The following is a 23,957-nucleotide window of genomic DNA, read 5'->3' on the forward strand; positions in this document are numbered from 1 at the left end:
GTCGGTTTTCTGTCGTCATATACTGTTGTCACTGTGCTTTGTCTCAGGTGCCCCAGGTCAGAAGGGACAGAGAGGGGATATGGGACCTGCTGGACCGGTTGGAATGAAGGGTCTCCCAGGAGTGCCAGGACAGCCTGGGGCAGAAGGACCCCGAGGCCCCCCGGGAATCCCAGGACCCTTTGGCGACGATGGACTACCTGGTCTCCCAGGCCCAAAGGGTGGGCAGCACTTTTCAGCCATTTTCTTCATTTTATAAACTTGAAATCCACTGCCCAGTGAAGCCAGTTGGGGTGGCCACACTATAGAATGTTCTGCTGTGTTAGCCTGACTTTGTCCTTCTCTTAGTGACGTCTCCCTTCTTCTTGTCCTCTCTATTCATATTGCCAGTGGCAGAATGTTTTGGTGTAGGGAGATGGGAAAACGGTGGTGGGGGTGTTAGGCCCACAGAACCCACGAACTCTTCTGCTCCACTAACTGGGCAGAACCAGTAAATTGTAGGGTCAGGGCCACCGTGCTTCTGCTTTGGATGAACCCGCTCTCCATCCCCATCCCTCACACCCAGTTCTCTGAAACCATGATGGGATCAGGACTCAGAAACATAAGGGTCTACATTTTAAATCTGTGGGGTGGAGACCTGAGCACTGGGGGGGAGAACCCAGCTGTTATACACTGTGAGCTTAATAGTGGTTATCCACCTTCAATAGAAACTCAGAGTCAGGTGGCAGTGCACCTCTCTACGTGGACAAAAAGGAATGTAGATTTAGGAACCACACTAACCTTTAAAATGGCTCCCTAAAAATTCATTTTTTTTTATTTCATTAGGACCCCAGGGGCAGCCTGGCCTCCCAGGTTTTCCAGGAGAGAGAGGAAAGCCTGGCCCAGACGGACCCCCTGGCAGGAAGGGAGAAGCCGGAGAGAAGGGTTGGCCTGGCTTCTGGGGCGACCAGGGAGTGAAAGGTGCCAAAGGTAAGTGCAGTTAACAGCAGTGATGCTTGTGGGTTTGCTTTCGGTTTTTGATCAGCGCCTATAACTGTGATCTCTAAAAAACAAAATGGGTTTCTCCTGCAGCTTGCATTCCTCTTTTGGTGCGATGGAGTTTCTTTTAGAATTTGAAACAAAATCTATTTCCTCACTTCTCAATCTTATTACATAAAACTATGGTAAATAAATTGCTCTGTTAATAGAAGAAAATTAACAAGTGCATTGATATAAACATTGATTTGTAGTTATTGGGTTTCAGAGAACCTTCTTACTTTTTGGAAAAGGGGCACAGGCAGGGTTTCTGACCCCCAAATTCTGTTTCAAAAAAAATTTTTTTTTTTATGAAAACTAACTCTTTTGGTAAAGAGCCATATATACATAGTGCAGGCTTTATAGGTGGTATGGTCTCTGTTTGAACTACTTAACTCTGCTTGTGTAGTGTGAAAACACCAGAGACAAAAAAATGAACATAGCTGTGTTCCAATAAAATTTTATTTATGGACACTGAAATTTGAACTTCATTTCATTTGCTCATGTCATAAAATGTTTTTCTTGTTTTGAGTTTTTCTCCCAGTGACTTAAAAGTGTAAAAACCACTCAGAGCTTGCAAATTGTACAACTGGCAGCAGGCAGGATTTGGCCCTCAGGTTGTAGTTTGCCAACCTCTGAACTAGAATGAGTCTGCGTTGATCTGGGCCCGAGTTTAGTCTCCCCCAAACTTCATTTAAAGTAAGAGTTTTCATTACTATAAAAAATGGAAGTTTCAAGATGACTGGTTTAAATGTTCTGTGCTCATCCCTGTTGAATATTTACTTTTACCTCTCGGCCATGAGCTACAGTGAGTGAGGGTAACATTTCACTTCCAGTGCTGAGAATGAATGCTTGTCAAGTTTTAAAAGCAAGGTTTTTGTCCTTAAAGTCCTTTGGGCAAATAGTCTCATATTTAATTCAAATTGCTTTTACTCCTCAGTTGATTGATTCTATTATTTTTTGTTTTATGCGCCTGTAAATTATTTATGCAGAATCAAGGAATTAAAGAGTCACTCCTTGCTAGCTTAGATAGGTAATGTTTGCTGTCTTATTAGGCTACTAAACAATTATCTTACTAAAAAGAGTAAAGAGTTACGTTGATGCCAGCGATGTGCAGATAAACTAGTTCTCCAAAATAAAATTGAAAGTAAATGCCCTGACTTGTAGTGATCGCTGATCGCCATGGCATAAACACCCACACCATGGCTGATTTGAAGCTGCCAACTGCTTACAACTGGCTTACACAGTCCTTGCATTGTTAATAATGAGGTCTCACCAGGCTGGTAGGAGCCCACTCCAATGTACTTTACAAGTAGGTGGCATTTACGAAAATCAGGCGGATACATCATGTACCCTTCCTCCTTTTTGGAATTTGTTATGTGGGGAACTAAGTTGAGATAAGTGTCCATTTTTTTTTAAGGTAAGGAAAATGATGGAGGGTGGCTAGGACGGGGAAGGTAGGGAACTGGAAAATGTGGGGTGAGCAATTCAAACTTTATCAGATAAAGGAACGTATTTCACACCTGGAGCATTTCAAGCCTGCCTTTTGTCACTTAAGACTCTGAGACCAGTTTGGTTGAATTTAATAAACGTTCTCCGAGCATCCACTGTAAACCAGACTCTGTTGCTGGCCAAGTTGGGAGGGGATTGGCTTCCTTTAGGGAACCAATCAGAAATGTTGACAGCGAGCAATCTATGAACATAAGTCCAGTTTGGTAGATTAAATGGGGATTTGCAGACTGGACATGAACTGTTGTGACAGAAGAGTAACGTGTGTGATGCTTCTGTTTGTTTTCCGCTTGCGTAATTAACATCTAAAGGAGAGAGAGGACCCAAAGGAGATGCGGGAGAAATGGCTCTAATTTCCAAAAAGGGGAAAACCGGGGACCCTGGACCTCCTGGAGATTATGGACTCCCAGGAGAAGAAGGTAAACACTCACATTTTTGTTATCATATCAAACAAGTTGACTTCTTTACAGATCATTCAAACAAGCATGTATTATTAGGTCGGTGCAAAATTAATTGCAATTTAAAAGGTTAAAAATAATTGCAAAAACCGCAATAAATTTTGCATCAACCTAATAATATATTAGGCAAATTTCCCAGTCATGGTGAGATTAGGACAGGCCATTTTTTTAGATATAAATATATGTTAATAAATTTATGGTACTTTTTTTTTTTTTTTTTTTGCTTTTCTACACTAGAACTTAGCTGAAGTCCATATGTATTTATAGATTTGGATATTCCAAAAGAGGGTCAGTCCTGAGATATACATACAATATTGGTTTCATGTTTAAGTACCCCTGTTTTTGGTGGCTGGTATTAAAATGAATAGCATAAAGACTGTCCAAGTCATTCTGACCAGTGCTCCTCCAATTCCAATGTTCATATGAATCCTTTGGGACTCTTGTTAAAAGGCAGAGTCTGAACCAACAGGGCTGGGGCAGCTGGACTCTGCCTTTGTAACAGGCACCCTTCATGTCTGTGCTGCTGGCCTCAGAAAGAGCACACAGGGAACACAGATTTTGACCTCCACATTTATGTTCTCTTCCCCAAGTTCAGACTTAATCTGCATGAAGCCTGAGTTCTTGTCTTGGCTCTCTCTTTAACCAATTGTTAGGGAGACACAGGTTTTAACTTCTCTGGGTAAGTTCTTCCTGATTTGTAAAATGAGCATGTTGACATAAGTGACCCTGCTTGCTGGCTCCAATCAGACAGCACTGAGTCTTCATGGGCAGCTTCTTTTACCGTCACGTCACTGAAACCAGAAACCATCTCCATGTGGCCTAGTGCAGAAATTAGGATTCCCAATACTTTGAGCTTCATTTCCTAAAAGTAAGAATAAGAACCTCAACCTAACTATTGCTAGCCCAAGAGTTCCTCAAAGAGGTTTCTAACACTTCCAACCCCATCAGGTGATAAAGGCAATCCTGGGACACCGGGGAGGAGAGGAGAGCCGGGAAGACACGGACCACCTGGATTTCACAGAGGAGAGCCTGGTGGAAAAGGGCAGCCAGGGCTTCCGGGACCCCCAGGCCCTCCAGGCTTGCCGGGGCTGAGAGGGATCATTGGTTTCCCGGGATTTCCAGGTGACCAGGTGAGTGGCTACTATCTTGGGAGGGAAGAAAGAATAAAACCTTCCACTCTCAGGATGCCCATAAGGAGATGTAATTTGCCAGTGGACATCATTGCCCTTTCCCTGGCTTTTAGAATGTAAAGGGTCGGCCAAGGGAAGAATGGAGACTTCTGGAATCCCATGATGTAACTAATTTCTGACCAGTGCTCAAGCCTGGTTCCCATGACATAGATGACCGAGTTACTTACTGCCCCCAGCTTAGTTTAAACAGCTCCACGGACACTTGCCTTGTGATTGCTATCGTACCAGAATAAAGAGTCACCTGAAAAATGACCCAAATTCTGGTTTTTAACCCTACCAATTGCAGCTATCACAGACTTTGCTGTAAATACATTTGGTATTTATAATCATGAATAAAATACCCCTTGAGAAACTAGGAGATACAATATAGTAGCCTACATCACAACTTCTGGAAAATGTATAACATAATTTGCTATCCATCTTTTGGAATAAAATAGACTTTTTAAGTTTTTGGTATGAAATAACTTTTAATAATAGTTTATTTTGCATCAACGTGTTCATTTAAAACTTAAAATTCAAGTTATATGATGCAATTACTCTTTTGCAATCAAGTATAAAGAATTGGATGCTACCTTTTGTTTGGTACTGATACCTCTAATTCTGGAGGAGTTTTATCAACTTTTAAAAACTAGACACATGTTTGCAATGCATTTCCAAATTTCTTTACCAATGCAAATTATAAAAACCAAATTGGTTACGGAAAATTATAACTGGATTAGGTCATGTGTGTGTCATTTGTATTTGAAACCCAATTAAGGTCTTACTTCTGTTTTATTAAACTATCAGGGTGAGCCGGGTTCTCCAGGGCCCCCTGGATTTTCAGGAATTGATGGAACGAGAGGACCTAAAGGTATGGATTGGACACACAGCAGCCAACCATCAATATCGTAGTCCTAGCTGTTTGTAAAATTGTGAGCAAGCACCCTTTTTATGAAAAGCAAAGCATATCAAAAGAACTGCAACACCCAAGGGTTATTTTTTTAGACTCTTCTAGATAGTCAAACACTCAGGACCCAAATCATCCACATTTGTCATTCAGACCCAAGGGTAAGAGATAGAAAACAGCAAGTCTGCAGGGCACATCCGATCTTCCTCCTCAGAGGGAGTCCTTGCAGCTGTCCCTGCAGTGACTGCAGCTCTGTAAGTGACAGCTCAGAGGGAAGAAGATCAGGTCCACATAGGTGGGCACTGTCCACCTCGGCTTAGAAGCCTCATGCCCCACAGAAGCCAGTATCTCTTCTAAGGACTCCATACAGATACAGCTTATAGGGATCCAGTTACTAGAGTCACAGTACATAGAGGAGGCCAAAGCCATGACTTCCCTCCAGGTATTAATAGTTCACTTAAGAATTCCTGGGCCCCATGTAATTTACAATTGGGTTATTTTTATCATAAGTCATGGGTCAGTGAATATTTTTTTATCAAGGGCCAGGTTATAAATATTTCCACTTTGTGGTCTCTGTCACAACTACTCAGCTGTACATGAAAATACATACAGCATGAAAGCAGCCGTAGACTATATTGCAAAAAAAGGGGTGTGGCTATGTGCCAATAAAACTTTATTTACAAAACAGGCTACAGGCCTTAGTTTGCCTTGTGCCAAAAAACAATGTTGCCTTGTAACACAATCTACATTCTACCTTTATCACATTTCCAAGAAACAGACATAGAAAGTTGACCCAATGTCAAAACAAACAGAAATCAGGATATCTTAAGTTGCAATGTTTGTGTAAAACCTTTAACATTTTTACTATTTTTCTATATCATTGTGTTAATATTTTTCTTTAAATCTACTTCAAAATGATTCACCATTTTAACCTCACTATCTATGAATTCACAGGTTTGATGTGCAGTTGTATTTTATTTTAATACAGTTAAAGTAAATAACTTTAAAATGCAAAATACTAATTAATGAACTACCTAAAAAATCATCTTCCTTACCACCACTGATACCCACTGTACCCTTTGAAAAACATTCTATAAATAATATGATAATTGTTGTAATAAAAAATGAACCATGTACACATTTATTCGGAAAGAATAATCTAGATCTCTTCTTCAGAAATGGTTACAAATACAGAAGTTTTTATATTTGATTTTGATATTTTATAGCTTTAGGGTTCCAAACTCACTGCTCTTCTATCTACGTCTAAATTTGTTATAGTCCCTTTGCCTCTCTCAAAGTATAAAACTACCTCTTCCAATTTCCTTTATGCTTGTATTAGACTACATTTGCAAGGGACTGAAATGTACTGAGGATACCTGGAGTAAAAGAGATCTCATGGAGCCCTGAGAGAGGAGACATGGTTTTGCCAGAACATAAGGCTGATGAACCTAGCCTTTATGCAACCCATGGTTTCTCCCGTGGTCTGTTTTTTACTTACTTGGCTACCAATTAATTTCATCAGTCTCTATTTAGTACCCTTTCTGGATCCTTCCAGATATATTTGGATTGTACTCCAACATGCTCCACATCAGGGCATTATGATAATCTTCATAATGATAATCCTTTTGGTTTCTGCCTCAATAGCCAAAGACTTCAGATTCTCACTTTTTATTCCAACTTCTCAAGGAAAGACTGGCTGACTGGGGATGGACCGGATTCCTACCCTTCAAACAAATAGCCACAATTACGAGTAGGGTCTGGTGGAAGAGAACCTTCTACGAGGTGTGGGTGGAATCCCTTAGAATGAGGTATTGGTGGTCAGGTTCTAAGAAACATGCTTAATTAATTATCTTATTCTCTGTAACCCCATCTATTGTCTTGCCTTCCCTACCACACCATTTTGAGTCCTCCATTTATAACTGACTCCCAGATACACGTATGACGTAAGTCCTTGCGTCTGGAAGCATTCTCAGCAGTGTGGACGGCTCTGTCGGACTCTGAGAGTCACTGCCTCTAATGGCCTTTGAATGTGCCACCTCTTGTGAAATTATCAATAAAGTGTGTCTTTGTGAGTTTGGTTTTCAAGGACATTGAGTTGAGCTTCCTTGCAGAGAGCTTGAAATGTGACTGCAGCAACTGAAACAGTCACAATTTCTTTTTGTTTCAAAAACACAATATAAGGATATTGTCACTCCATGCCAAGTAATTTCTTAAATAGGTATCTAAATTTGAAACTATTTAGGGAATTTAAATATGTGAACTTATTAAGATCTATACTTTCCTATGATTTTTATCAACTAAAAAATTATGTGTGTGTATATATTTAAATCACATTTTGCATCTATGTTTCCATTTGTTCTTATGTAAGAAAATAAAGCATTTTTTTTTCAAGAATCTTCTGGAATAGTTGAAGATAGACTGTAAAGACAAATATCATGAAAATTATTGAGTCACTTGTATGAGACAAAATTAAATTCTCTTAAATAACGTTAGTGCATCTTATCACTTACAGGAATCAAAGGTGACCCTGCAAGTCAGATCAGCCCACCTGGTCCAAAGGGTGAGCCAGGTAGTCCTGGATGTCCAGGTATAGCTACATATTTTTCTTATTAAAACAAAAAAGAATAAGGCTTGTTTGAAAAATAGCACAAGTACTTATCCTCTGAGTCAGCAATGATTGGATCAGTATTTGATTCCCCCTTTACCAATTAAGATGTATGTCAGAAGGGTTATGTAGCACCCTGGCCTAGAAGAACATCAGGATTTTACACTGGGATTCCCAGTCTTTTTTCCACAACGGTTCCTATGACCGATGACATTGGCATAACAATACACCTTCACCCCAGGCATGCCCAGATTTTGACACAGCTGAAAATAACTATTGCAAATAATTAAAATTTGGACTATTTTGCAGTCTCCATAATTAAAAATTATACATTGGCAATAACCATTTGCACTGACTACAGGTGCAGGTTATCATTCCAGCCCTTTCTTTCCAACTCGGTAAAGCATGTGTCAGTGAGGCAGGCCATTATTAAGACATCACTGAATGTCTCATTTACTAAATATCTAATCAACTAAAAACCAAACAAATGCAGAACCTCATCACCAACAATAAACCTAAGTGCTTCAAAATGGTACCTTGTTTATCCGTAACAACTGACTTGTCATCTCTCAGAACAGATTATGATGTGCCAGTGAGTTCTTGCCCTCCAGTTGAGGTTGCAGCTGGCTACAGTAGACAACCCACAGCTGACAAAAGATGCATACTCTTTAACTTAGTAATTCTACTTGAAGGAATTTATCTTAAGTCAGTAATCAGACAAGCGTACAAAGATGCGTGCACAGGGATATCCATTGCATGGAAAGAAAAATGCCCACCTACAGATGATTGGTTAAAGAAGTTATACCCAACGTCATTTAGCGGACAGGTTAGAAGCCAGGTGTGTACTTATACGGGCCCCTTGTTAATTAAAGCATCTCATATTAGTAGCTTTGTACATTATCTTTAAAAAAATTCTCTGGTGATATTATAGCCATGTTTTCTTCCATAGAACAGAAAGAAAATCTGAGTAGAACAATTATGGGAAATTTTATTTCTTTATTTTTATACCATGTGATGGCTTAAAACGGAAATCTAACAGAAAGTCTTTTTCATATGGGTCTTTTACCTCTGACACTGTCACATGTATTTTGAAAATATAATATTTCAACTGAAGTGTATAGATTACATGTACATTTGAAGGGGAAAATAGTTTTGAGGTTAGTATTATGGGAGTTCATAAGAAATACCGGAATGAGAAGTCTCGGGAGGGAAATCAATTGTTCAAAGTCAAACTCCATTTTTCTTGTGCATGTGGTCTTGGCAAGTGGCTTATCATCACTGAGCTCAGTTTCCTCGCCCATAAATTGGCCCGATGCATGTTGCAGGATCGTTCTGAGGAACAAATGTGATTCCTTGAGAGCAATTTGAAAACTGAAAATCGCTACACAAATGTAAAGTGTTACCGTTATTGTCATCCTCATGTCATCAAAACATGAAGAGATTTTTCTACACTTATTGGTATTTTTAGGTAAACCCTGCAGACAGTAAGATTTTATAAGCTGAAAGTAGTACAAAATAGAACCTTTTGCTATGACCTAATATTTTAATTTAAAAATCATAAATATGAGTTATTTTCCATTTAGGCTAACTTTTTGAAAAAAATTTGACTTGGCGTAACTTCTCTGGTCTCCTGTAGTTAGCACCATTTAAACTGTTCCCTCTCCCATATGCCATAGCTTTAGCTTAGAATTTAAAAATTACATCATATGTTATTCACCAGCTTAGCGTTTACCTAAATATGCAATTTACATTGACTTGAAAAAGCTGCATTGAATTTGAATGAGCCTAATGAGAAGGCACAGAGCTGCTGCCTGTCTCAGGGGATTATATATGATTGTACTGGGTTTATTTCTACCTCCCCACTTCAATTCCAAGAGAAAATACAGTACAGATGAACTCAGAAGTTCTGTTCTTAATACAACTGCGATTGGGGAGGCAAGCCTTTTAATACTTCAGTTTTTTTTTCATTTGGAGATGAGAATAACACTGCCTTACATTTACTGCAGGAATGTTTTCAGGATAAATAAAATAACACAGAGAGAGGCTGCGTCAATCTTAAATTCGATCAAGGAACAGCTATAGACTAGCATAGACTTATTTCATGTGTGTTATAATAAATAATGACTATGCCCCAGGGGTTTGTAAATACAGAGCTATATATTTTATTTGCACATTCAACTGGTCATTTTTAGCACAAACTGTTGTTGGTTGGTTTATCCTATAAAGTGAATTGCATTAAAGTCACGCACTGGAAATAAACACATGGGGAAATAGTCATCTTCCCTAGTAGTCAAAGAAATGTAATTTAAGTCTGGAATATATTTTATCCTTACTAAATTGGCAAGAAAACAAATGTAAAATTCCTCAGTGAGTTCGTACCCTACTCTCGGACGTGCGATGATGGAGCTGTGGGTGGATTACATGTGGTGATGTGAGTCGATGCAGCATTTATCCAAACCATTTGGCAACCTCTACCAAGAACCAAATGCTGAACGGTCTATTCTAGAAGACCAGAGAACAACTGAACTGTTCTCTCTTCAGCAATCACTGTCCTGAGAAAGGGTCTGTAATCGATTTTTTTTTTTAACTTAATGAATATATCCAGCCAATGTGTGGTTCTGGAATGGAACCCGATGTGGACAAACCAGCTGTGAAGGACATTAAGGGGACACTTGGAGGAAGTCAAGTATGGAATGAGTATTAAATAATATTAAGGATTGTTGTTAATTTTTTTAGCTGTGATAATGTTGTTTTGGCCATGTAGGAAAATGTTATTTTTCAGACATACCTCCTTAAGTATTTAAGTATGGAATTCCATGATGTCTGTGATTTACTTTAAAATACATCAGCATTTTAAAATGAATAAAAAAGATCCAAAATATCATACTATGTTACCTAGAAATTCTACTCCTAGGAATTTTACCTAAGGAAATAACTTAATAGAAGAAAAATGTATTAAAGATGTATAAACATCATTAAGCATAACAGCAAAAATACTTGAGTGGCCCTTGGTAGGAAAAATTTGGATTAATTAATTTAATGTAGATCAACTCAATAAGCTATCTGCTAGTCATTTAAAAATAATAATCAGGAAAATGATGATAAACTTGGAAAACTTATGATTCAATGCTAATTTAAAAAATTGTAGGTATTATGTACACTTTGTATGCATATGAAAAAATTGTATAAGGTGTTGGAATTATAGGTGTTTTGTTTTCAGTACTTCCTTAATGTTATCTTTTTGATAGAACAATTGCTAAAATTAAAAAAGTAAGATAGAAAAGAACAGCAAGGGCTGAAGTTGGAGGTTTTATAAATTCACTGCCTCACAGAGCAATCTACAGCTACTCAGGTTTTGATCCTTCTTTCTTTAGGGCATGTTGGAACCCCGGGAGACAAGGGCTTCCCTGGCATTCAAGGACCCAAAGGACCACCAGGAAGGCCTGGACTGCCTGGCTCCTCTGGACCACCAGGATGTCCAGGTAACTTGAAAGGAAGCTTGGAACCATCCCATGCAGTTATGCATCTCTTGGTGTATCAGAAAGAGCCAGCCTTCACTTAGACCTGGGCTCATCTCTGGCTCTGCTGTTTCTCAGATCTGTGATGTTGGACAAGTCACGTAAACTTGTCTATTCCTTACCTGTCCATTGGAGCTAGTCCTGTCTTACTGAGTTGGCCTGAGAGTAAACTAAGACAAAACCTGTGAAGTGCCTAACAGGGTGCCAGGCATGAAGGGATGGTCAGACAGATAGGGCTCCATTCCAGCCCTCCCTAATTCACCTGCCATTCAGGACACTAGTTTTCTTTTCTCCTTTAGACATAAAGTAAATATCACACATACAGTGCAACATTTTAAAGGCTTCTCTTCTTGCCAATTCAGAACCAAGTGAGAGTTTAAAATCGTAACTGGCAACTTTAATTGCTCAAAGTGTATTTTCTTCTTTTCAGGTTAAGTAAACTTTTTTCTTCCTAGAGTTAGAAGAGAAATAAAACAGCGTTCCGGGTTACTCATATTTTAAGAACATAGACGACATTCCCAGTTAGTGTAACTCATCTGTTATTTGGGTGTCTGCAAAACCTCCTGTCGTCCTCAGGTAATCAAGGGATGCCTGGGCCAATGGGACATCCAGGAGAAAAGGGGGATCCTGGACCCAGAGGCCTCATGGGGGATCCAGGGACACCTGGTCTTCCAGGAATAAAAGGTAAGTCAGAAGGAAGCTTGACCCATCAGAAAGGATCCAGCCCGTTGGGGCAAGTTCACAGTGCCTTTCCAGCACCTGAGTGACACATTGCTCTTGGCCATGGCTTTTCCCCACTGTCATGAGCACCTTCCTATTCTTTCTTACTCAGGACTTCAGGCTGTGTTCATCTAGTCTCCTACCTGCCTGGCACCAAAATGATGCTGTTACCATCTCATTTTTTGAGGGCATTTCCCTCCATGTTTTCCATAATGTTCAAGCATATTCATTTATTCTCTTCTCAGAAAGTTAAGCTGCTATTATGTCCTAGATTCTAAATACAAGGTACACAATTTCGAAGAAAAGAGACATGACTTCTGCTTCATGGAGCTCACAGTTTAGCAGCAGACACACATATTAATAAATATGTGTAAATAAATATGTATTTACTAGTTGTGATAAGTGGAAGGAAGATAAAAGAATAAGATGGTAAGGAGAAAGAGGAATTAGTATTCATTATCTTTGTTAAAGAAACATTTTTCTTGGTTGAAGTTTTTTGGTCTTTAAAAGTATAGTAGACTGGTTATTATATCGGTCTGGTTAATGTAAAATATAATATGATATGTGACATAATATAATAAGTATAATTTATTAACAAATCTTCATCTCCTCCCCCATTCATTCATGGTACTTACTCTTCTTTAGTTCATTTCTTCCATTTTAGAAAAAATATTTTCTCATGGCTTCTTTGTGTGTACCTCCAGCATAACATTTGTATTATGTCACATTTGTTTGTTTAGAGGTCTTTCTCATCAAGTAGAATATGCTTTTTTTAAAAAGCAAGGACCGTTTTTATATCCTTGGCATCCAGTAGGTACCCAATTAAGTCTATTGGTTGGTTACTGTAAATATTTTTAAATTTATGAGTAAATTAATAAATGAAGAAATGGATAAATAGAAGAATGAGCCACTGAGCTAGTAGTTATGAATTTGAGGGTTTTCACCTCAATCAACAATAGAAGAATCAAGCCGTACTTGGTAGATTTCTACAGCCAAGCCCTTCTTATCTCTTCCTTCCTCCCTTTTCTTCCCATTTACCTCTGCTTGTTGACTAATCCACACACTAAATTTTGGGTAAATGAAAAGTACTTCCCTTTGGAAGAGTTGGAAATCCCTTCTTTCGGGCTTAATCATGTTTTGAAAACCCAGATGATGTTTTTCCATACTATGACATCTTCGCTCACCACATAGCTTTCAAATAATTAGTTTTCCAGCAAGTAGTAGTGTTGTGTATATTACCTGGAGCAATTCTGCAGAGAGGAAAGCCTTTTATTTTGAAAGGTTGGTACAATTATGCATTCTACGCAGTCACATGACTTCTTGGGAAAAGTTCCCATCACAAGACATCTTGGTATTGTTTTCCTCCCTCTTCACTGGCACTTTTAGTAATGTGCAGTCCAGTGATTTGTGATAAATTTAGGGTTTCAAGCAAAATGATAATTATGTTACAAGTCTCTGTTTATTGCGGCCATTTCTTATCTGTAGCAATCCTTACAGCCCTGGTGAGGTGTTTTTTTTTTGGTCACTTTTTTGAGTATCTGGAAGACAAAATTGGTAAAGAACCAAAAGAACATTTTCCATTATTAACCACTCCTACCTCATTCCCATTTCCTCCTATCCTCCTACTTCAGTACAACAGCAAGGATTGTCAAGTGTCTTGGTACCATAAGAGTCTACACCTAGGCTGACTACAATGACAAAGCTCACCTTATTATTGTTGATTCTTTCTTCCCTTGAATTAGTTTACGCATTTATCACATACCTTCAGTATGATATATTATTAAAAACCAAATAGCTAATGAATTTGACCAAAGAATAAAATCACTTAAAAAATTATGACCATTACATCATAATTCTGTGCTATGAAATACATTTGTTAAGAGAGTGAAGAAATGAATACATCAACCCAAACGTTCATCCCAGCATACAGACAGATGCTGAAGTGGTGCTTTCTGACCATGCAGTGACACTGTTTCACTTTAAACAGCCCAGCGAACAAACCAGTCTTTAGAAGAAACAAACAAAACATTGAAATATCTTCCTAAAAATTAAAACGTCTACAACATAAATCCTTTGTTGCACTTTATCATGCTGATATAAAAATTAACCACACTCCAGCAGAAACACTTTGAACTGAGAAACTAAATATTTGAAGTATGTTCTAAATAAGTCAAGGGGCCTGATTTTCTTGTTTGAACAAACCAGCTGCTGAACTCAAAGTTGTTTGCTCTGCCAGAACAGGCCATATGGATTTTGGGTCCCGCTTGTGCTCAATCAAATTTAAACTTTAACTTAAACATATGTTAAAAATGGCTTGATTCCTAGATTTAAAGTTTTAAGTGCATATGCCCTCTGAAAGGAAGACGCTCAGTTCCTACTTGGGCATTCACATGGGAGTGGAATAATGGAAACCGAAAGACAACTTTCTATAGCATGACAATAACTGTAAAGAATGTGGATTAGGTTATTTTGGTTGGTGGCCAGTAAAATAAATTTCCTAAGAACAAAACACCTTGAAATGTCTTTTATTAGCAAAGAAATGCCATGTACCATAGAGCTGTGAAAATCATAACAACGTTCTCCCTCCCTTTTTACAACTAGAGTGTTCCCCTCCCACCCTACCCCACCCCCACAGCACTTACCAGTCCTGCGATAATTACCTGTTCTGTCAAGTCAGGGATTGTTTCCCTCTGGTTCCTCTTTGTCTCATTCAGCGCCTGTCACTGAGTACATCTGGGGCCTAAAATCTCCATGGGTTAGGAGACCATGTCTTAGGCTCCTGTGCATTCCTTTAGAAGGCACTCATGTATTTTCCGAATTAAAAAATAAATAAATCTTATTTCAGAATCTGTTTCGATAAGTTTCCAACCTTGTTGAACCATTACCTATAGTCACGTAGGTCTGTTTTCCCATCAGCTTTCCCATTAGGGTGACCAGCTGTCCTGGTTTGCCTGGGACTGAGGGGGTGGGATGTCTCAGGACGCGGAACTTGCAGTGGTAGAACTGGGAAAGTCCCCAACAAACATGGACAAGTTGGTCTCCCTCCTAAAAGAAGAAACTTGTATAAAGGCCCATGGGGATAGTGCTTTCAGGCTATAGAACAAAAGAAAACCTTAGAATGGAAATCCAGTCACAAAGCGTGTCTGGCTACACAGATGGAGGCTATGATGACGATTACGGCTGCAGGGAGATCAGACTCTCTGACGGCAGGGAGAGCGACTGGCCTGTGAGCGCAGCCTGAAATGATGGTTGTTAAGCAGGAAAGCAGCAGAGAGGTGAATAAAAAATCCTCATTACCAAGGAATGTGCTTTGTTAGCGTAATTGCCTCTCATCTGCACTGTATCTATTTTATGCATGAACAACTTTCTGATTTAGAGATGGGACTGATAAAAAGAGCTTTCAGTAAAAAGGAAAAATTGCCCTTAAAACCCTACCAGATATAGCTGCATTCAATTTAGAAAGATAACACTGGGTCAGATAAGGGTCGGCCAGTTCAACAAAGGCGAGGGGCAGGGACTGGGACACCCCAGGATCTGGATGTGTTGATGTGACAATGGAGAGTTGGCAGAAGCTGGGACACTCCACCCCCAGCCAACTCCCCTTAACCATCAATCTTGGTGGCTTAAGCTGGAGATCAAAACACATTGAAATAGCAAAGTAGTCTCAAAAAATTTATTATCATTTCAGATAGATTGCAATAAATATCCAGATTTGGCAGATGAAGAAGGTCTGTGTGTTCCTTTGGTACAAACTTGGAACATTGGCTCGTAAATACGAAAGAGGATTGGAAAATAAACTAAACCAGAACTGTTAAAAGTGGTTAGGAAATAAGATCTTTAGGGAAAATTAGGGTGCATTCCTAGTTTTTTTTTTTTTTTGGTGCAAGAGAATGTGGCTCATTAGTACCAATCTAAAGTTTAGATTTTAAAAATAAAAAAAACTCTTTTAAGTACTGATAATAAATAAAATGGAACTGAGTAACTTCCATCTTCTAATAAGTGCACAGAGGACTTGCTTTAATGAATGGATAATAATTAGCACTTGATTTATTTATATACAGATACCTCTAACTTCTCCAAATCTTACTCATCCTGTAAATCTATCACAGAAAGATGTGACATGCAAATTGCAGTCCACTTTTTTTTATAGCTTCCTCTCTACCCGTTTCATCGCTCGCCCTCCACATTTTCTCATTCACTCATTCGTTCATTCACTCATTCATTCAACACTTATTAAACACCTGTGACACTGTGTCAGGAGCTATATCAAATGGGTACATGGAAAGACTAATAAGACTGATCTTGCACTCGATTGATTTGCCCAAAGCAAACCAGTCACCCAAAAACATGATTGTCGTACAGCATGGGACTGGCTGGGGCATCTAGGGAGTCTGTGTAGGTGCCATGGGGTAGGTGAGGGCACTTCCTGGGCGTTAGTCATGTTATTATCACGAATTCAAGGGATGTGGCCCTAAACCGAGTGAATGGCTGGCTGTGCACTGAGAGGCTTTTAGCCTTGGATGAGAAAGGACAGCTACTGGGTGGAAGGTCCCTTAATGAAAGAGGAAGGTTACCAGGCTTGGCCAGGGGCTGAAGAGAAGATTCTTGCCTCCAACTCAGTCAGTGGGAAGACATTGGGAAGCGCTGGCGGAAGGCCAGGCACACGGGAGATCATCTGTACATACTAGTTATTTGCCTTTCCTTCCTCTCTCCCTCGTTTTCTTCCCTCTACTCTCTCCTTGTAAACGTATACATTTATATATTATTGATATGCTACGTATTGTAATACAAATATATAGACATTACAAATCTCTCTATATTTATAAATCTCTAGATCTATAGGTATTCAGTGTTCAGAGACAACGTAAGTCAGGTTGGTAGATGTCTCCTCTGATGTCTGACAGAAAGTTCTGAAAGAAGATGGAAGTATTACTGAGATCATATCTAGTTACAGAGACTGGAGTTTCCAATGGTCACCATAAAATAGATTTAGTTTCTGAAAAGAGGCATCAGGATGGTTCTCTTTGAAAGATATGGTTGTAAAGAGAGAGCTGCAGCCAAACTTGACCTGTAAGCCTGTTCTTTCTGAGCAGCACAGTGCTTAGAAGAAAAAAAGGGGGGGGGCATGTATTCCCTAGTATGCCATAGGCCCCACCTGTCCTTATTGTCTCACTACATTTACCTGACCAGATCCCACAGAAATTAGAATTTACAGACCATGGTGGAATGCTCAGACCCTGACCCTGGGTTTGCTCCCGTCCAGTCTCTTCTCTCATCTAGGATGATTTTGTTGTCATGAAATTGAAGGTCACTTCCTACACCAATGAGTCAGTAATTCTCCACTGTATTTGGTAAGAGAGAGAGCAGTTCATGGAATGGTCATAAACTGACAGCCAAGCTTTAAAGCCAAAGGAATAGATGTGTTAAGCAATCTTGGAAGACAATGTCCATCAAATGAATGTATTAAATAACAACCACTGGCATAGATTCAGCCCTGATAATGACATCTAGAGGGTGAGATCTCATGGTTCCTGCCTGGAGAATCTGTCTGTCTCCATCAGCAAACCCTCCTCTGGGTGGTGCCTGTAAGTTCTGGTAAGTGAAGTTCAATGTCTGGTCTTCCCCTGTGGGTCACAGGTCTGTGATATGTTTCAGGTCTCCCCGGATTACCCGGCCTGGACGGCCTGCATGGTTTAAAGGGTCAGAAAGGAACCAAAGGTGCTTCAGGTAAGAGAAAACCCTCTGTGAGAGACTAGACTGCAATCAGTGGACCTCTGGTATTTCCAAAGTTCACAAGATTTGGGTTGTGAAACTAAGAAACTGGCTTAGCTTGGAGACACGCTATTGGAAGTATTTTTAGTGTTGAAATGACTTATATAAAAAGGACCCTTGAGAAAACCCAATTTAAGAAGGAATGGTTGATTAATGGTGCCTTTTGTTGATGCTGCTTGGGACTCTCTACTAAAAATACTCTGAATAATTGCTTAGGTGGAGCTAGATTTCACAATGTTCTGAGGAACAGATAAATAGTTGGGATTTTTTTCCTATTGTTTTAAGTGTGGTAGAGCCAAGTACAACCATGTGAGTCTAATTAGTACTTTGAACATCTCTCAATAGCCTGCAGCTACAATAAGTTACCTGCACAAATTGCTGTTATTTTTGGTATTACAAATAGGTAATCACCAACAACTGAATTTTAGCTTGTTCTGTCATTTTAATATAATGCACATTTGTTGCATTACTTTCTCAGAAAAATCGCTCACCTTCAGAGAAAGTAGCTGAATCAGACATGTAGATTTGAGGAGCTGTGGGCAAAGGGTTGACTTGTTGTGCTTCTGGATTTGAACCTGTTAAAATCTTTATACAGTGTGGAAGGTCAAGAAGTAATCTGGGATACTTAGAATTCATTAAGTGGCTCTTCCAAAGAGTCTGATAAAATGTGTGTCCCCTCCAAGAAGCCCATGATGCTCTGTGTTTTCAATGTGGAACTCCACAATAGTTGGATTTATATGTCAGTTTCCACCTTCAATTTCAAACCTCTTTGTTCATAATTACTTATTGTTGGATCTCATGTGTTTTCACTTTTTCTGTTGTAGAGGTTGGAGGGTTGGTATTGTCACTAAGCTGTTTTTTTCAATTTTGTTTTGTTTTGTTTTTTAATCTGGAAAGTAATTATAAAGTAAATGAAACCTATGGGTGACCAGTTTGATGGGTCTTAAGAGAGTACGTGACGATTCAGGAAGTGTATGCAGCCATTCAGACATTGTTGCAGCCAATGGTTGGTCTCCGCAGAGGCAGCTGCTTCCCTGTCATACCCCTACTTGTATGCAGTTCCTTTCCAGGCACTATGACCAGACAAGTGAGAAGAGGTAGTGCTAATGCTGTTTTCCTCATTAAGGTTTGACTACCAAGGGCCCACCTGGTCCAATGGGAATACCTGGGAGGAAAGGGGAGATAGGAGACCCTGGGAGCCCAGGAATTTCTCCTCCAGGCCTTTTTGGAGAAAAAGGTCCTCCAGGTCCACCAGGTAAGAAGCAGCATGCTTTGCCCCTCTCTCTCAATAACAAAATCAAAACTTTCTCGATGTCATGAGGCTCACATCTGAAAATGTCCTTCCTCAGGGAGACCTGGACCACCTGGTCCTCCAGGAGCCAGAGGAAGAGCTCCTAAGGGTGTCATTCCTGAGCCGGGTCCGCCTGGAGATCAAGGGCCTCCTGGCCCTGATGGCCCAAGAGGTATGAGAACATCATGGCAAAGACTGGCAACGCCCCTTTCCTTAGATGCTGCCAGCTTGGTAGGGATATAGGAGCAGCCAATGCAGAGTAGAAGCACCTTGGCTCCATCAATTGGGGAGATGGTAAAGGTGGGAGTGTGGGCAGTAGCGAGCTGGCAGGACCATACCCAGCCCAGAGCTTAGACCCCTCACCCTTCTATTTTACCCTATCAGACCGCCTCTCTGTGGGTGCAACTGGGACTCAGGGCAAGCCTTGCCCATCACCAGCTCGATGCTCAGCCTGAGGTTTCAGAAGTGGCTGTAGGAGGAAATCTCAGCCTTAGTGTGGATCTCTAGCACCTGCCACATAAACCACTGTTGCTGGCCCAGAGTGCCAAGACCTGGGCCTGGCACGCACACAGAAACAGAATCTCTTCGTGTGCTGCTACCAATATATTTTGTTCCTCTCCCCACTTCACAGGGACAAAGTCTAGCAAGGCCATAGTTAACAAAATAGGACGGGACCAGAGCTGGCCCGGGAGCTGGGGGAAGAGCATGGCTCAGGGCAGTGCTTGGCTAAATGCAGATAATCCTATTCCTACTAACCCACAGAACTCTTCTAAAGAGACGCAAATCCACCGTCTTTAGATGCTTAGCATTTTAGTAAAGGTGGGATTACAATATTACAGAATTCTATTTTACTGCAAAAAATAAAAGTGCTTAAAACTGTGCTAAGTGTAGAAGCTAAGTGGGAATAGAATTGGGGCTCAATTCCTATGCGTAGACCCTTGTTTTCAAATAGGTTTATAAGTTGAACTGAAGGAACTTTCCTTTCACATCAGCCAAATTTTATCAAAAGCCCATCCTCCATTTATTCATATGTCTGTGTCTGTCTGTCTGTCTATCTATCTATCTATCTATCTATCTATCTATCTATCTATCTATCTATCTATCTATCTATCTATCGTATTAGAGCAGTTGGATGGCAATGCAAACAAAAACCATAAACTGATTCTTCAAAAGGAATGTCCCTGAAGGGAAGGAAGGCTTTCCTTAGGTTCATTTTGTCTAACAGTTACTAACAAGGCTGCGCCATTTCTCAGCTTGGGCTCCATGACACCTACTGTCTGTTTCTCTTTTGATACTATTAATTTTCTTATTCTTCTAAATCCCTCCATCCCTTGCTTGCAAATGCTTAGATTACTTTCCTTAAGAAGCTCTCAAGCAGGCAGCACACATTTATCTCTGACTAAAAGAATCTTTTTGCCTCCTCCCTGTGGTCAGGAGCACCCGGGCCTCCAGGTCCCCCTGGGAGTGTTGACCTCCTGCGAGGGGAGCCAGGTGACGATGGTCTGCCGGGGCCTCCTGGTCCCAAGGGCCCACCAGGCCCTCCAGGACAGAAAGGCTTCCCAGGATGTGATGGGCAGCATGGACAGAAAGGTAAGAGTTCAAGTTGTTCCTTAAGTAGCTTGTGAAGACTTTCGTTATCTTGCCCTTAAAGGTCTGGGGTACTGGACCACCGCAAGCTAATTCCTATTTTCTATGGAAACAGTGATGACATTTCCCAATATCTTGATTTTCCAAAGAATCCTAAAGTTTGGGTAACAGTTGGACAAGTAAGAAGAAGAAGCACAAGTTCATCTTTAGCCCCTAATAGCATACTTGATAACCTTCTAGACCAGAATTGAACAATAGAAATGCAACGCAAGCATTTTTGAAATCCAGTGTGTACTTTACACTTACAGCACAACCCAGTTTGGACTTGCCAGTTTCAAGTGTTCAATAACCACGTGTGGTTAGTGGCTTCTGTATTAAACAGTTCAGTTTTAGACTGCGGACTTTGCTCTTTTACATTCATGCAAGAGGCTCCATTACTGAATTCCCCCACTATTGAAGGCTGAAATATTTATTTTTATGAATTTTTACCTAACTGCTAACATTAGTTTTTAGTCACCAGGATTTCAGAGAATTATTAGGTTCACAGAATTTTTGTTGTTGAAAAGGGACCAATTGTGATGATCCATTTTAACTCTCTTACGTCATAAATAAGGAAGCTAGATATGAGTGAAGCAAACGTTGAAGCTTTTAGGAGCCCAATAACCAGGACCCCACCTGACTTCTGAACCAAATGTGAAATAAGGCAAAAGACCTGGGCAGAGGGGAAATCAAAATCACATGAGGCAGCCATGACAATAGTGCAAATGGCACCCCTGGAATTGTGCAGTGCACAACGTGTACAATGGTACATAACCACCCTCTTCACCTTTAGTATAGGTTGGTGCAAAAGTAATTGCGGTTTTTGCAATTATTTTTAACCTTTTAAACCACAACTACTTTTGCACCCATCTAATAGCAATAAAATAAATTTTAGCGAATGTGACTTACATTTGCAGGTATGTGGACTTCCAATCATTGAACCCCAGAATTGGACAGACATACCATCAGTCTAGTCACCAAGAGAAAGGAGAAAGGGGCTGGCTCTACAACCTCTTCCTCTCTCAAAAAAGACACTCCACCTCCCCAGTTGCTACTCTAGAGAATAAACCGCCCACCCGGAAATGAACTTCAGGATTGGGGAACTAGCCTACATGGAAATAAGTGACCTACAATAGGATTTACAGAGAGTTAGAAATATTGGAGGAACACTAATCATGCTTCTTCACTCCCATTCCAGTGGGTAGAAGGGCCAAAGAATGCACAACTGTGAGAAGGGTGAGGTAGTTTCCTCAGTTTACCTTTTTAAATCCACACAGTGGGAAATATTTTATCTATTCCACAGACGTTCATTAAGCACCTACAGGTATACAGGAGTCAGACTCCTCACTGTTATGCAGCATAGAGTTTCACGGGGGAAGACAGACATTCACCCTAAAAGATCCACCCATACAAACTGAGACAGGTGCCCTGAGTGAAGGGACATACTTCTGAGAGAGTTTATCAGAAAGCAACTGGACTTGGGCTGGGATTCCAGGGAGGGCTTCCCTGAGGAAATGAAGCTTGATCTGCCCTCCATAGAATCCGGAAGACTTCAGGGTTGACGAAAAAGGGAAGGGATAACATGTGCCGGTTACTGATGGCTGGTGTGGCTGTCACTGAGGGGGGTAGGGCCTCAGGGTTGGGAGGCACGTAGTCTCCAGGGAGCGCAGCGGTGTTCCTTATTTCCCTTTCAGTTCTAGTCCTTTCACTGTTTCCAAAGAAAGTTCAGGATTATAGGGCTTTTCGTTCTGATTTAGTTTCATCATGACCATGGAACCACCACCTTCCTTTGTCCTTTTAATGGATTATCGTGTTTCCTTCAGACAAAAGCAGCTCTTCTCAGCTTTACAGAAAAGCAGTGAGAGATGACTCTTGACCCAGAGGCCACCTTGACTTGGCTCTGCATTTTGTTGGAGAACCTTTGGATTCAGTCCATCAAACTCTTGTTGCCCTTATACGTCTCCGTTCCAGTGCCCTCGTTTTTATATGTTCCTAGGACCAATGGGATTCCCGGGGCCACAGGGGCCACATGGACTTCCTGGGTCACCTGGAGAGAAGGGTTTACCTGGCCCTCCAGGCAGACAAGGGCCCCCTGGTCCTCCAGGTAAGCTTCTAATTCCTAATTATCTCCACGCAGCAGCCCACACACGGCACTTTGTTTTAAACACTTACTCTGATAGTCTCATCTCTCAGAAAGTAATTCTTCTGAAATTACCAGCAAATTCTTATGAGGTTAGCCCTTTCTGATATAGAGGTTATATTTATTACAAAGTTTCATGTTTGGTAAGCTAATATTTATTACCACAATGAGTACATTTGACAATTAGGAGTTAATGTTAACATACACTATTTCTAAGATACATAAATCTGTGTTCCCTCACACAAGAGGCAAACACTGATTTGATTGTTGTTAGGTGACGACGGTATATTCAGTTCCTATCCCTGAACTCCCATTGATTTTCCTAGGTGTTTTATTTAATGTTTTCTGTAAACTACATTGATTCCTACGAAGTTGAAAGGCTATTTAATTTAAGCCCGATAGGCAACACATTTCCATCACTGTGTCAAAATAAGCCAAGGAAAAGTTGAAAGGGCAAACAGACATGTGTGTCTGAGATTGGCAGAAGTAATATCTTTCAAGAACCTAAATCAAATATTATGGTAATGTGGTATCAGTTGAGAATATTTTGCAATCTCCTAAATAGTACTCTATTCCCCAAAATAGACTGCACTGCTTTGTGGTGGGTCATACTCCAACGTGACAAAAAGCTGATAACTTTGATTCATATTTCCTTTCTTTGCATAACCTATAAAACTTGGCAAATTAATATGGAATTTTCAGGAGACTTCAAATGGACAGGATTTCTGTATACATTAAATTGGGGCATACTTGCCGTAAGAAATGAACTTGAATTTTATGTTGCACAGGAGAGTTTCATTTCAGGATTTTCTAGGTAGGAAAACTCCATTACTAAACAATACCGTTCTTGTCAGTTACACTATGCAGACTTTTTATGTAAATAAGATGCCGTCACGCTGCTTGTTGTCAATGCTGCCCTCAAATTATGATTTATGCTCTCAATCCATTTCACTTTTCTCCTAATTCACAATTTAAAATCTCTTTCCACCATGTGAAAATCGCTGTGTGGCCTTGGTTTTTGGCTTTGGATCTCTCCAGGTTCCAGAGGTAAGCATTGCTATGAAATTAATAATTTCCTCTAAGTCTGCTTTCTAGTCATTCCCAGCTTTTCCCACTGTACTTGTGAGTTAAACTTTGTTACATTTTTATACACGGGGTGCTATAATTATATTAGGTTTTAATGCCTTACAGATCCAGTAAGCCCATAGTAGAATGTCCTAATGCTAAGCCT

The 23,957-nt window shown here is 40.1% G+C and overlaps 1 protein-coding gene across 1 annotated transcript in view; it reads left to right on the plus strand.

Moving 5' to 3' along the window:
• The window catches only part of COL4A4 (collagen type IV alpha 4 chain), a 118,230-nt gene that overhangs the window by 76,744 nt on the left and 17,529 nt on the right, over positions 1-23,957 (plus strand). Inside the window, exons 31-44 of the mRNA XM_033112034.1 lie at positions 48-218; positions 823-966; positions 2,832-2,939; positions 3,927-4,108; positions 4,955-5,018; positions 7,567-7,641; positions 11,034-11,141; positions 11,754-11,861; positions 17,553-17,624; positions 18,796-18,924; positions 19,019-19,132; positions 20,395-20,550; positions 22,583-22,690; positions 23,765-23,773. Coding sequence (XP_032967925.1) covers positions 48-218; positions 823-966; positions 2,832-2,939; positions 3,927-4,108; positions 4,955-5,018; positions 7,567-7,641; positions 11,034-11,141; positions 11,754-11,861; positions 17,553-17,624; positions 18,796-18,924; positions 19,019-19,132; positions 20,395-20,550; positions 22,583-22,690; positions 23,765-23,773 — 1,548 coding nt within the window. The remainder of the gene's footprint in view (positions 1-47; positions 219-822; positions 967-2,831; positions 2,940-3,926; positions 4,109-4,954; positions 5,019-7,566; positions 7,642-11,033; positions 11,142-11,753; positions 11,862-17,552; positions 17,625-18,795; positions 18,925-19,018; positions 19,133-20,394; positions 20,551-22,582; positions 22,691-23,764; positions 23,774-23,957) is intronic.

The sequence above is a fragment of the Rhinolophus ferrumequinum genome, chromosome 8, assembly GCF_004115265.2.
Source record: "Rhinolophus ferrumequinum isolate MPI-CBG mRhiFer1 chromosome 8, mRhiFer1_v1.p, whole genome shotgun sequence".
In the NCBI taxonomy this organism is placed as follows: Eukaryota; Metazoa; Chordata; class Mammalia; order Chiroptera; family Rhinolophidae; genus Rhinolophus; species Rhinolophus ferrumequinum.